Genomic DNA, 11,211 nt, shown 5'->3' on the forward strand with positions numbered 1-11,211 from the left:
AAGTTCTAGGATTGCGAGCGCTACTGCTCTCGCAATCGGAGGCATGTTGCTCGGATTGTGAGCAAAGCTGCTCGCAATCCTAGACTTTGCTCGGATTGCGAGCGCGCTGGTAGTAGTCATAGGCGTCACCAGTCACCTTGGGAGCGGAGCTGCTTTTAGTCCTAGAAGATGTAGGATTGCGAGCGTGGGTGCTAGCAATCGTACAGAGATGCTACGATTGCGAGGAGTGCTGCTCACAATCCTTCGACTTCTAGCGGGATTGAGAGCGAGGCTGCTCTCAATCCTAGCCGTCTAGAAAAGAAGGTTCACCACCCAATCGCCAATGACCCACCCAGTATTGTTGCGGCAGTGCTCCTCTCGCGACTTTCAGAGCACGGAGGGGTGGGGAAGCAAGCAGGCGCCCAAACCCCAATCCCCAAATAATTACAATTTACATCAGGATTTTGATAGTAGATAGAGCCGTAAGACAACCATAAGAAATACTTAGAGCTGGGGCGCTCAAACAGAGCTCGTGAAGTTTCTTACTGAGCGGCTGGCGGCGGGGGCGAGCGCGGTGCCCATTCCGCAATCCACTCCTTCATCGTGCGCCGTGGCGGCGCCAATGCGAGTAACTGCGGAGAGGTCGTGTGCAAGAAGCCGCCATCCCGGATGACTTTGAAGTTGTGCGCAGCAGCCTCAGCCAGCCAGTGCTCAAAGCCGCTGCCCTTAATGGCAGCAGCGACCCACTCGGGCTCCGAGCAGGTCGCCATCTCGATCGGACGACCGAGCTCCTCCGTGTATAGCGCCGCGATCTGCGACCAGGTCAATACATCGGGCCCACTGATCATGAGGTGGAGGCCGTGATATTTGGATGGGTCGCTGTCGAGGAGCATCTGCGCTGCAATATCGCCAACGTCGCGCGGGTCAACAAGTTGAGCCTTGTCCTCGGGCTTGAGCGGGTACACGATGGCACCATTTGGCAAAGTACCGAAAATGTCGCCAAGGTGGTTCGACATGAACCAGTTGGCATGCAGCACCGTCCACTTCATGGCGCCAGCGCTCTTTGCCAAGTGCTCCTCGATTTCCCAGTGGTGTCGGCCGAACTCAACGGGCGAGTCCTTGTTTGTGTAGCCCGCGTGTGTGCCATTCTCAACGAGGTACGTGCATCCCGCAGCAACAGCCGCATCAATGACGTTGATCTCCATCTGGGCCTGCTCCTTGGCGTTGCCACAGACAAGGAAGACGGCCTTCACGCCCTGCAAGGCTTCCGCCAGGCCCGCCTTGTCCATGAGGTCGCACGCCACTATCTCCACGCCTGGCAACCTCTGGAGCTCGGCAACTTTACCGCCCGTGCTCGAGCGTGTCTGGGCCTTCACGCCGACACCTGACTCGGACAGCTTCCGCACAACTTGCGAGCCAACATTGCCAGTTGCTCCTGCCACGAAGTACATGCAGCCCAGGGCGCCCGGTCAGGCGACCGCGGGCGCAGTTAGGCCTCCTTATGCTCACGCCTGTGTTTTCTTTTTCTGTGAAAAGGGCTCTAAGGGTCCCTTTTACGAACATAGTTTCCACATTCTTCTACCTTGCGGGCCCCAACTTTCGTGAAGAAACCTAAATTTTGTTTTTTTTCTCCTCGGCCGACGCCTGTGGGGAGAGGCGTCCACTCGGAAAGCCGCGACGGGAAAGCGTCAACTCGCTGTTCGCGAACGCTCTCCGAGCTGCTATTCGTCGGCTGCAGAGTATGTCACTCACCTGCTTTGGCGGGAGCGCCCTCTGCTGTGTCTGCACCGGCACGCTGCTTAGGTGGCGTGCGAGCAACCGGCCGACGCGGCAGGCTCAGCGGTACATGCTCGCGCCGGACGAGGAGGATGAGGAAGACGAGCTGCTGCAGTCGGACATGGTGGTCGAGCCTCGGTTCACAGCATCTTCAGAGGGCGGCTCTGATGTCGAATCGGAGGCGCGTGCCCATCGCCACCGACCATTGTATTTCGCAGTTGGCTATGCCGCGCCCGCGCGCTCGCCTTGCGGCTCGCCGTCTCGTCTCACGCTAGTCGACGTCTTAGGCTGGCGACCTGCCAAGCGACGCCTTTGCCCGAGGCCTCGCGGCGTTGCCGTCAGGTTGCGCGAGCAGCGAGGGGGGTGATACGGACACGCTATTTTCTCACCGCAGCGCCTGCGGACCGCAGGTCCTGCCGAGGGCGACCTGATTGGGGGCGAGCACACCGCCGCCACGCCCGCGACGGGCGGGGTGACTCGCGAGTCGTGGGTGGCTGACCTCGACGCGGCGCGCCATGCAGCCCCGGGGGCACCGCTGAACCCCCTCCTCCTCCCTCCTCCCCACCCGGCTCCTCTAGGCTGATCCTGCCTCACCCCGCCCCCGCGCCGCACAGGAGCTGGCAGAGTTCGACGCGCTCACAGCGTCGGAGGCCGCAGCGCCACCGCTCGGCGACGGGGCCATGAGCCTTCCCTGAGCCGTCGCGCTTCCAATAGGCGCCGCAGTCTGGGGACGGGGCCGCGTTGATGGCAGAGCTGGGCGACCGACTCCTCGCTCCTGCCCCGAGCACGCCGGCGGCGCGGGAAGCGAGCACGCCCGTGAGCGACGTACCTTCCTTTTAGAATGCTGCCCGGCTGTGCACGGCATGAGGGGACAGGGGGAGGGGGTGGGCGTGCTGACAGTGGACCGCTGTATGGATTGGTGCGGTGCATCTCGCACCTGCTCGCAAACTCAATCCGAACCGATGGAGTACTCTCTCCGCTGAAGTGAGAGAGGGTCAGGAGTCTATATCTACAAACAAGGGCCTTGTTGTGTTACAACTCCGAGCGTCTCTCTTTCGCTCTCTCGAGAAGAGATAGTTTATCAAAAGGTGCGGCATTCGAGTTTCGACGCCCGCCCCGCAGGCCGCGCACCGGCCACCGCGCACGGCGCCCGCCCACCCCACACTCTCACTCGCATGCGTCGCCGCCCCCGCCCTTGACGGCGCCGAGGACGTGGAGCTTGCCGGGCAGCACCGAGATGTGCGTGCTCGCGTACGGCACGAGCTCGCCGTCGATGGCGAGCATGCCCGGCTGCTCGGCGGTGCGCGGCTGCGGGTCGAGCTCGATCTCGGTCGCCTTGACGTACTCGAGGAAGGGGGCCTCGGCATGCTTGCCCGACGTGAGGTCGACGAACGTGCTCAGCGCCTCGCAGCGGCCGACGCGTCGGATGACGAGCAAGTCGACGCAGCCTGTTCAGAGGGCGCCGTGTCCCGCCAGCAGATCGACGCGGCCGCCGCCGTCGTGGGAGAGGCGCGCGGGGCGAATCTCGGCAAATCTCGGCAAATCTCGAGTCTCAGCGAGTCTCGGCGAGTCTCGCCGTCGTCGAAGAGCGCGCGCGGCGCGAGCTGCGCGGAGGTCGTGAGCCTAATGAATGATTCAGCCTACTGAGTCCTTGACTAAGCCCAGGTGAGCCCAGTTCAGCTGCGTGGAGGTCGTGGGCCAGCGCGTGTTGCACGCCCACACGGAGAAGAATGGCGCCTCGAGCGTGCGCCACGCCTCGCTGCCCTTCGGCTTGAAGCGCAGCCCGCCCGCGTACTGCCGCTGCGCGAGCATCAGCCAGAGGGCCTGTGTGGGAAGAGAGGGGGGCGTGAGCGCATGCAGGCAGAGGTGTGGGACGAGCGAGCGTCCGCCAGAGGGCCCACACGTCGAAGCGAGTCTCGCCCATCCAGCGGAGGTGCTCCGAGCCTAGAAGGTTCTTAGAAGGTTCCTAAAAGGGTTCCTCCTCGCCCAGCAAGCGGAGGTGCTTCGAGCCTAATTCATAATTACGCCCAATGGATAGCTGACAGGTGAGCCCAGCCAGCGGAGGTGCTCCAAACCGAGGTCGAGGTCCGCGGCGAAGGCCCACTCCATCGAGAGGAAGCCGTGGAGGAGGCGCCCCTCCGCCGGCTGCGAGACGCGCATCACGTCGAGCCGCTGTCTATTGAATGCACCAGCCGAGAGGTGGCCGAGGTACGAATGACTGATGGCAGCATCACGTCGAGCCGCTGCCGGCCGCCACAGCAGAGGAGGCGCGCCGCCGCAACCGGCCCGGTCGGCTCTCCCGCCGCCTTGAGCGGCGAGGCACAGAGTCGTCATCCTCACCAACAGCACCACCCTTGCTACGACGACTATCACTCTTCTCATTGTTTGCCTTGAGCAGCGAGACGCACAGCGAGTTTGCAGAGCCGCCGGGCAGCACGCCGATCGAGAGGGCGGAGACGGCGGCGTCGGCGTCCTCCCGCGCGAAGAGGCCGTTGACCAGCTCGTGCACCACCCCGTCCCCGCCCACGCACACCACGGCGTCCACCTCGGCCGGCTCGATCTGCGCAGCGATCTCCCTCACGTGCCCCGCGTGCGTCGTCACCACCTCGGTCAGCGCGACGCGGTGCGCCTCGAATAGGGGGCGGCAGCGGGCGTAGACGCGCCGCGCGTGGCCAGGGCCCGACACCGGGTTGATCAGCACCAGCCACCGCTTCTGACGCGGCGGCGGCGCGTCGGGAGCCACGCCGTGCATGATATTCCACACCGCTGCTGCCCACCGCTCGGCCTGGCCGCCGTCGCGGCAGGGCATCCTGGCCTGAGAGGGCTCGCGGTGCGGAGAGCCGAGGCAGCCGCCGCCGTGCAGCGTCACGCAATGCAGCACCAGCTCGCTGCGCTCGGCGGAGGCACCGACGCAGTCGGCGAGCGCCACCGACTGCACGCGGCCTGTCGACGTCAGCGGCACGTACTGGACGACCTGCCACGACACGTTGAGCCGCCCGCCGCCCGTCTCCTCGCTCAGGAGAGCGGTGTTGCTGAGGAGGAGCTCCTCCGCGCTCATTGAGTTGACTGTGCCGCAGCTTGCTGCTGCGCCGCAAGCTCTGATACAAGAAAACGCTCGCTTTTGCCACTGAGCGGCCATCGCAGTACAGCTTCGTATCCGACGATGTGGATATTGAATCGCGGCCAGTAAAGAAAATTGCGTGCGGATTCAATCATCCCTGCCGGGTACCTGCCTAGTTGGGCTGCAGCGCGTACGCAGCGCTTTGCCAATCGAAAGCTCTGGCAAGCGTACGTCGCAAGAAGAGACGTGGCTGCGGGGGAGATCCAGAACTCAGGAGACCCTAATGTCGAACTGCTCTTCCATATGGGATCAAGGATCTGACCAAGATCCTGGGCACGGGTCTGACGACGAATAGCGAGGGGTTCGCCACTGCAGAGGCGGGGAGTATGGCATTGGATTCTTATTTTGCAACTTGTGCAGCGTATCCTGTCAAGATTCACCCACGGAACATTAATGAAGATGGAACATTCACACACGCTCATTCTTGCTGAGGTGGCGTGCGGCGCGGTGAAGAATCTAGATGTACAAGATCAAGCTTGAGAATCATCCGCGAGTGGCCAGTATCTGACAGCACACAACGGAATTCCGGCCAGGTCGTTGCAACGATCACTCGAGCTACACCATCTTGCACAAGCCAGGCAGTGGGTGTGTGTGGGAGGGCGAATGGGAGCTCGAACATGTTCGTCACTCTGTGTGCAAGAGATCAAGCTTACTAATCATGACCTCCGTGGCCAATATCTGACAGCACACAACTCCATTTTGACAGGGACACCTGCGCAACGATGGCTCGACGAGCTACGCCTTCGTGGACGTGGTCGAGCCACGCCCAATGGGTGGTCTTTGGACTTTGCGTGCGAGGGAGTGTGATGGAAAAAAGAAAGAAAACAGACAACCCAAGGGAGGGATGGGAGGACGGCACGCCGCCACCACACACACACACAGGGATTTTAAGGAGAGGTGTGTGATGCGCTAGCCGTCGCCCACCCTAGGGAGTCTGCCTCTTCCTATCTCTCTTCGCAGTCTCTCGCCGATTCTCGCAACCACACAGGGATTTTAAGGAGAGGTGTGTGGTGCGCTAGCCGTCGCCCACCCTAGGGAGTCTGCCTCTTCCTATCTCTCTTCGCAGTCTCTCGCCGCTTCTCGCTGCAACCTTCATGCCACCTCGCGGTCGTCCCACTCTCGTCGTTCTCTCCCTTGTCATTTCCTCCTCTGACGCGCGTCGTTCTCTTCTGCCTCGTCCTGTGACGCCACCGCCTGCCGGTCCCTTGTTCTCGCGGCTTCTTTCGCCTTTCGGCGCAACTCCGTCCTCCTCGCGGCGTATCCTGGCCCCTCGAGTCTATCGAGCTCCCCTCGCGCAAGGACCACATTTCTGACTCCCACTCCGATCATTTGCCTACAGGTCATGTTGTTGCTCAGGTCCACTCTCTCTTCGAACACTCGTGCCTCTACGGATGATGCCGGCGCTGGGGTTCCCTTCGGGTGCATCGTGACAGCTGACAACTGGATTTCCACTGGTTCGTCCTCCTCGGAGTCATCTTCCCCGTCCTCCTTCCGCTCGGCTCTTCGCTCGGTACGTTCGGTGTGGCTCACCCTCCATGCCGTGAACAGGCGCTTTATCCACCCTATATTCTTCTCTCGTTCCTCTGCCAGTGCCTTGGTCTTGTCGTTGTTTCGCACCCATGTCTGTATGGCAATCGAGGCTGCCTTCCCCACTACCTGTAGTTCACTCGTCACCTCTCCCGCGAGCTCCCTTCTCTTTCTTTCGGGTATGGAGTCCGTGAGAGCCCTGAATGAATAAATAAATAAATACAACGGACACGCCAAACGAGGGGTGGGAGAAGGACAGGGTCCCCACCTGCACAAGCAGGATCTTGTAGGACGATCAGGGACACAGGGGAACGGGAGCGGGGAGCGCATCGCGACACGGAGGGGGGCTGGGCAGGGGGTTCACCCTCACGACAGGAATCCCATCTCTCGTATAGGACAGGTTGCACCCGGCGGCACGGGGGCAAGCGCGGGCCTCCTACTGGTTGCGCTCTCCTAGTTCTCCTGCTCCTGACAAGGGACAGCGACAGGCTCGCAGCACGGTGGACTCCCTATCCACTGGCGATCTCTCTCGACTAGCGACCTTCCTCCGACGTCTCACCGGCAGTCTCTTCTACCACAGGCAGACTGACACGTGGGTGGCAGTGGCGGTGATAGGAGTCTCCCACTCTGTGGGCCTCGCTAGAAGTGCGACCCCTGCGCGTGTCCTCGCCCTTGAGGAAGGGGAAGGGGCTGTGTGTCTGTGCATGTGTACAACATGTGTGTGTGTGTGTGTGTGTGTGTGTGTGTGTGTGTGTGTGTGTGTGTGTGTGTGTGTGTGTGTGTGTGCTCGCTCGCTCGCTCGCTCGCTCGCTCGCTCCCTCGCTCGATCGCGCGCGCGCTGCGCGAGCCGCCCTGCCCGCTGCGCTGCTAGGGTTGCGCTGCGGGAAGGGCTCGGCGGCCGTTCCTAGAAATCCTCGTCGCTCCCCTCGTAGAGGGAGGGCTCGTTGGACTCGAGGAGTGGGCCGCCGTCGGAGGAGGAGCGGGCGGCTCCGCGGGCGACGCTCGCCCAGTTCTTCTTGTTGCTCTTGACCTCGCCGCCGCCGCCGCCGCCGCCGCCGCGGCCGCCGCGCCCGCGCCGCCCGCGGCTTGTGCCCAGCCTGACCGCGCTCGGCATGCGCTCGTAGATAGTGTCCTTGAAGGCGGAGTGGAGGAGCGCCTCGAAGTTGACGCACGGCGCGTAGCGGCAGCGAGCGGCGGTCTTGCACGGGATGGCGGTCTGGTTGAAGGCCGGGCAGAAGCCGATCCCGTCGCGCACCGCCATCGCCTTGGCCTTGCCCGCCGCGCGCGCGACCTCGACCCTGTTGTCGACGATGAGGCTCTCGAAGGTCTTCTTCTTGGCGACGTTCGCCGCTGCGGCGCGCCTCTCCTTGAGCGCCTGCGCGCCGCACTGCGCGTCGTGGATGATGTCGGCGCTCGTCGTCGCAAAGGCGCGGCACGATGGGCAAAGCTTGTTCCCGAGCACCTTCACACTCCCGACGTCGAGGCGGAGGGGTCCGCCGACATCGCCGCTCGCGTAGACGTTGGGCAGGACAGGGAGGTTGCAGACGAGGTTCTCGTTCTTCACCTTGAAGAGGATCGAGCCGTCCTTCTCGTCCGACTTCGTGCCGAGGAAGGAGTGGTATCCCTCCTGGATGGAGACCACGTTGCCGAAGTGCTTCTCCAAGAGGGGGGCGAAGTGCTCGATCTGGGCCGCGGTGTTGATGGCGCCGCGCGTGCGTATGGCGAGGAGGCCGTCGGAGTCGATGGTCGCCTGGGTCTCGCGCGCCTCCGCCTGCTTGCCCCACACGGTGGCGTCGAGAGCGGCGAAGGTGATGGTGATGTTGTCTGGCGCTGGGAGCTGTAGGACGCCACCGCCGGCGTACTGCTCGAGGAAGGCACGTGCCTCGCTCTCGCCGCTGAAGGCGACGCAGATGGCGCGCGACGTGCCGATGACGGGCACGCTGATCGCGCTCGCCGGCTGCGCCTCGCAGCCTGGCGTCTTCCTCAGAAGCTGTCGAATCTCGGTGACGAGCGCCGTCGTGTTCTGGATGTCCGGGATGTGCGAGCCGTCGCGCGCCGCGAGCGCGACGTGCAGCAGGCGCTTCGTGCCGCGGTCGGTGCCGGCGGCCGCCGCAGCGGCCATCTGTGCGGCGTCCACCATAATGGTGTCGCCTTCTTTGGCGTCGTCGTCGTTGACGCGCGCGCTCGCGAGCTCGCCGTCGAGGCGGCGCTTCACGCCGAGTCTCTGGCCATCATCGGCCTCTTGCGCGCCGTCGCGGCCGCGCGCCGCGCCCTCGGCAGCGGCAGCGTTGAGCGCCGGCGGCGGCAGGCCGGCCGAAGCGAACGCCATTCAAGTGAAGCGCCGTTCAAACGGCGGAGCCCTGAATGAGAGCTTGAGCGCTATCGAGTGCAAAATTCTTTTGGTCCCTCGTATCACTCCCTCGTCGCGAGAGGTGGGTTGCAGCGTCCGAGCTCTAGGCGCGTGCTACCTGTCGGGTCGGGTCGGCGCAGCCCCTGTCTGGTTGTCCGGCTGCAGCGCGAGAGCGCGTGCTACGCCAGTGATGTACGGCTGGAAGAGCCAGCCCGGCTTCATCAGCTTCGACCGCAAGCAGGGTGGTGGCGCAGCCGCCTGGACCTGCACCCTCTGCGGCACCGTCAACCTCAAGGCTGACTTTGACGTCGTCTGTAAAAAGTGCAAGGCGCCGCAGCAGATGGGCGAGGAGATGGAGGTGGCGCCCCACACCATCGTGACCCAGACGCCGTACGAGGCCGACGCTGCGCCGAAAGCGAGCTTTGCGCCGGGCAGCAAAGGGCTCATGCAGCCGGACGGCGCGATGCTCTTCAAGACGCGGCTGTGCACAAACTTTCAGGCGAGCGGGCAGTGCCCATTCGCCGAGAAGTGCCATTTCGCGCACGGCGAGGAGGAGCTGCGCGACAAGCGCACGGGCCTCCAGCGCAACGCCGCGATGCAGGCCGGCCACAACATCCAGGGCATGGCGGCGCACGGCGCCGCCGCCGGCCTCGCGGCGCTCGCAGCGGCGCAGGTGGGTCTGCGAATCGGGCAGTCGGCGGCGGCCGACATGGCGACGCCGTGGACGAGGTCGGGGCAGCCGCTTCTCCCGGGCGCCGCCGCGGGCCTCCTCTCGCCGCCGGGTGCCCCGGGCTCGCTCGCGCCTCCGCCTCCGCCCGGCCTGCCTCCCGGCTGGGGAGGGATGGCTCCTCCTCCTCCGCCGCCGCCGCCGCCGCCGCCGCCGCCGCCGCCGCCCTTCCCACCTCCGCCGCCGCCGGGCGCGCCGCCGCCCGCGGTGCTGGCTGCGGTCGCCAAAGCCCGCGCAGAGGCCAGCGGCGGCGGCGACGACGAGAGGCGGCGCGAAAAGGCGGCGAAGAAGGCGGCCAAGGCGGAGCGGCGGGAGCGTCGGCGTCGGCGGGACAGCTCGAGCGGAAACGAGGCGGAGGAGGAGCGCAAGGGGCGCAAGGGGCGCAAGGAGCGCAGCAGGGAGGGTAGGGAGGGCAGGGAGGGTAGGGAGGGCAAGGAGGGCAAGCGGCACAGGCGGGCGCGCGACGACAGCTCGAGCGGCGACGAGCGGAGGCGGCGGAGAAGAGGAGCGGAGGCGGCGGTGAAGCAGAAGCCGTGCACAAAGAGGCAGCTGTGAATAGGCGGCGAAAAAAGGAGCGGAGGCGGCCGCGGCGGTCCGCCGACAGCGAGAGTGACGGCAGCGACGGCGGGGAGGAGAGAGGCGGGGAGGAGAGAGGCAGGGAGGAGAGAGGAAGACGCAGGAAGGCGACGCGAGGAAAGCGCGACCGGAGCTCCTCTAGCGACGGCGCCGACGCCGCGCCCGCGGCCTCCACCGCCGCAGCTCTCTCAGGGCAGACCGCTCTTTGCACTGCGTCGCCGGGGGCAGGCTTGACCAAGGTCGGGCGCGGGCACAGCTTCCCGCTTCAGCTGCCTGCCGCGGGCAAGGAGATGGGCACCGTCAAGATCTTTGTTCTGGACAAGGGGTGCGGCCTCATACAGACGGCACTCCCTTCCAACAGACGACACAGCCTCGGCCCCGCATCGCACGCACGGCCAGGCGGAGAGGCGGTGGCGGAGAGGCGGTGGCGGAGAGGCGGTGGCGGACACGCGGCGACCCGGGGGCGGGCGCGGCGACACGGGGTGGCGGGCGGCCACACACACGCGGCCCGCAGACGCGTCCGGTCCACTGCCTCTCCAAGGTCCGCCCCGTGCGGTCTGCAGGTACGGGTTCATCCTCCCCGACTCGGGCGGGGGGGACGTGTACTGCCACGCCGAGAACCTGCTCGACGGCACTGCGATGCTCGAGGGGGCACGCGTCTGCTACACGCCCGCCGTCGACCACGAGCGGGGAGGGAAGCGGGTCGCCAGAGAGGTCGAGATTAGCCGAGATGCGCCGAGATGCGCCGAGATGCGCCGAGAGATGGCGGGAAGCGGGTCGCCAGATCGCGCACCGCACCGAGCTCGTGCGGAGGCGCTCTTCACACGACGCGCCTGCGAGAAGGTCACCGGAGGGTACATCGACCCGCGCCGCCCGCCGCCGCCCGCGAGCGTCGTCGCCTACCTTACAAGTGGCGCGGGGCGCAATGGCGCGGCGGGCGGCGCGGGAGCTGCTGCTTCGGCGCTGCCGGGATCCGTCGCCTCCGCTCTCGCCGCCGCGGCCGTCGCCTCCACGACAGGAATGCCGCCGCCGCTGCCGCCGCCGCCGCCGCCGCCGCCGCCGCCGCCGCCGCCGCCGCTCTCGTCCGCCGCCGCCGCCGCCGCCGCCGCCGCGACAGCCGCAGTCGCCGCCACCGCCGCCGTCGTGCAGCAGCAG

At 65.6% G+C, this 11,211-nt stretch overlaps 4 protein-coding genes across 4 annotated transcripts in view; 2 read left to right on the forward strand and 2 right to left on the reverse strand.

Annotated features, from left to right (window-relative positions):
* Nucleotides 1-430: 430 nt before the first annotated feature.
* Nucleotides 431-1,503, reverse strand: EMIHUDRAFT_445796 (hypothetical protein). The gene has a single exon (XM_005766073.1). It carries the CDS (start codon nucleotides 1,428-1,430, stop codon nucleotides 522-524), a length of 909 nt encoding a protein of 302 aa, XP_005766130.1. The 5' UTR covers nucleotides 1,431-1,503; the 3' UTR covers nucleotides 431-521.
* Nucleotides 1,504-1,720: 217 nt separating this feature from the next.
* On the forward strand, nucleotides 1,721-2,793 carry EMIHUDRAFT_459502 (hypothetical protein; the record flags this gene model as incomplete). The annotated part of the gene is made up of 5 exons (XM_005766074.1): nucleotides 1,721-1,879; nucleotides 2,043-2,097; nucleotides 2,166-2,263; nucleotides 2,370-2,405; nucleotides 2,470-2,793. 5 exons carry the CDS (start codon nucleotides 1,721-1,723, stop codon nucleotides 2,593-2,595), a joined length of 474 nt encoding a protein of 157 aa, XP_005766131.1. The 3' UTR covers nucleotides 2,596-2,793.
* A 129-nt stretch (nucleotides 2,794-2,922) lies between these two features.
* On the reverse strand, nucleotides 2,923-4,813 carry EMIHUDRAFT_246668 (hypothetical protein; the record flags this gene model as incomplete). Its single annotated transcript, XM_005766075.1, has 4 exons — nucleotides 2,923-3,159; nucleotides 3,400-3,579; nucleotides 3,799-3,900; nucleotides 4,079-4,813. 4 exons carry the CDS (start codon nucleotides 4,811-4,813, stop codon nucleotides 2,923-2,925), a joined length of 1,254 nt encoding a protein of 417 aa, XP_005766132.1.
* Nucleotides 4,814-8,943: 4,130 nt separating this feature from the next.
* Nucleotides 8,944-11,211, forward strand: part of EMIHUDRAFT_470692 (hypothetical protein) — a gene marked incomplete at its 5' end in the record, with an annotated part of 5,289 nt that continues 3,021 nt past the window's right edge. The window contains 4 exons of the mRNA XM_005766076.1: nucleotides 8,944-9,883; nucleotides 10,285-10,381; nucleotides 10,620-10,758; nucleotides 10,900-11,138. Of these exons, the coding sequence (XP_005766133.1) occupies nucleotides 8,944-9,883; nucleotides 10,285-10,381; nucleotides 10,620-10,758; nucleotides 10,900-11,138 (1,415 nt within the window). The remainder of the gene's footprint in view (nucleotides 9,884-10,284; nucleotides 10,382-10,619; nucleotides 10,759-10,899; nucleotides 11,139-11,211) is intronic.

The sequence above is a fragment of the Emiliania huxleyi genome (assembly GCF_000372725.1).
Source record: "Emiliania huxleyi CCMP1516 unplaced genomic scaffold EMIHUscaffold_523, whole genome shotgun sequence".
NCBI classification, from domain to species: Eukaryota; Haptophyta; order Isochrysidales; family Noelaerhabdaceae; genus Emiliania; species Emiliania huxleyi.

Excerpts from the sequence above, each read along its gene's own strand:
- EMIHUDRAFT_445796 (XM_005766073.1), bottom strand. The coding sequence starts at position 1,430 with ATGTACTTCGTGGCAGGAGCAACTGGCAATGTTGGCTCGCAAGTTGTG.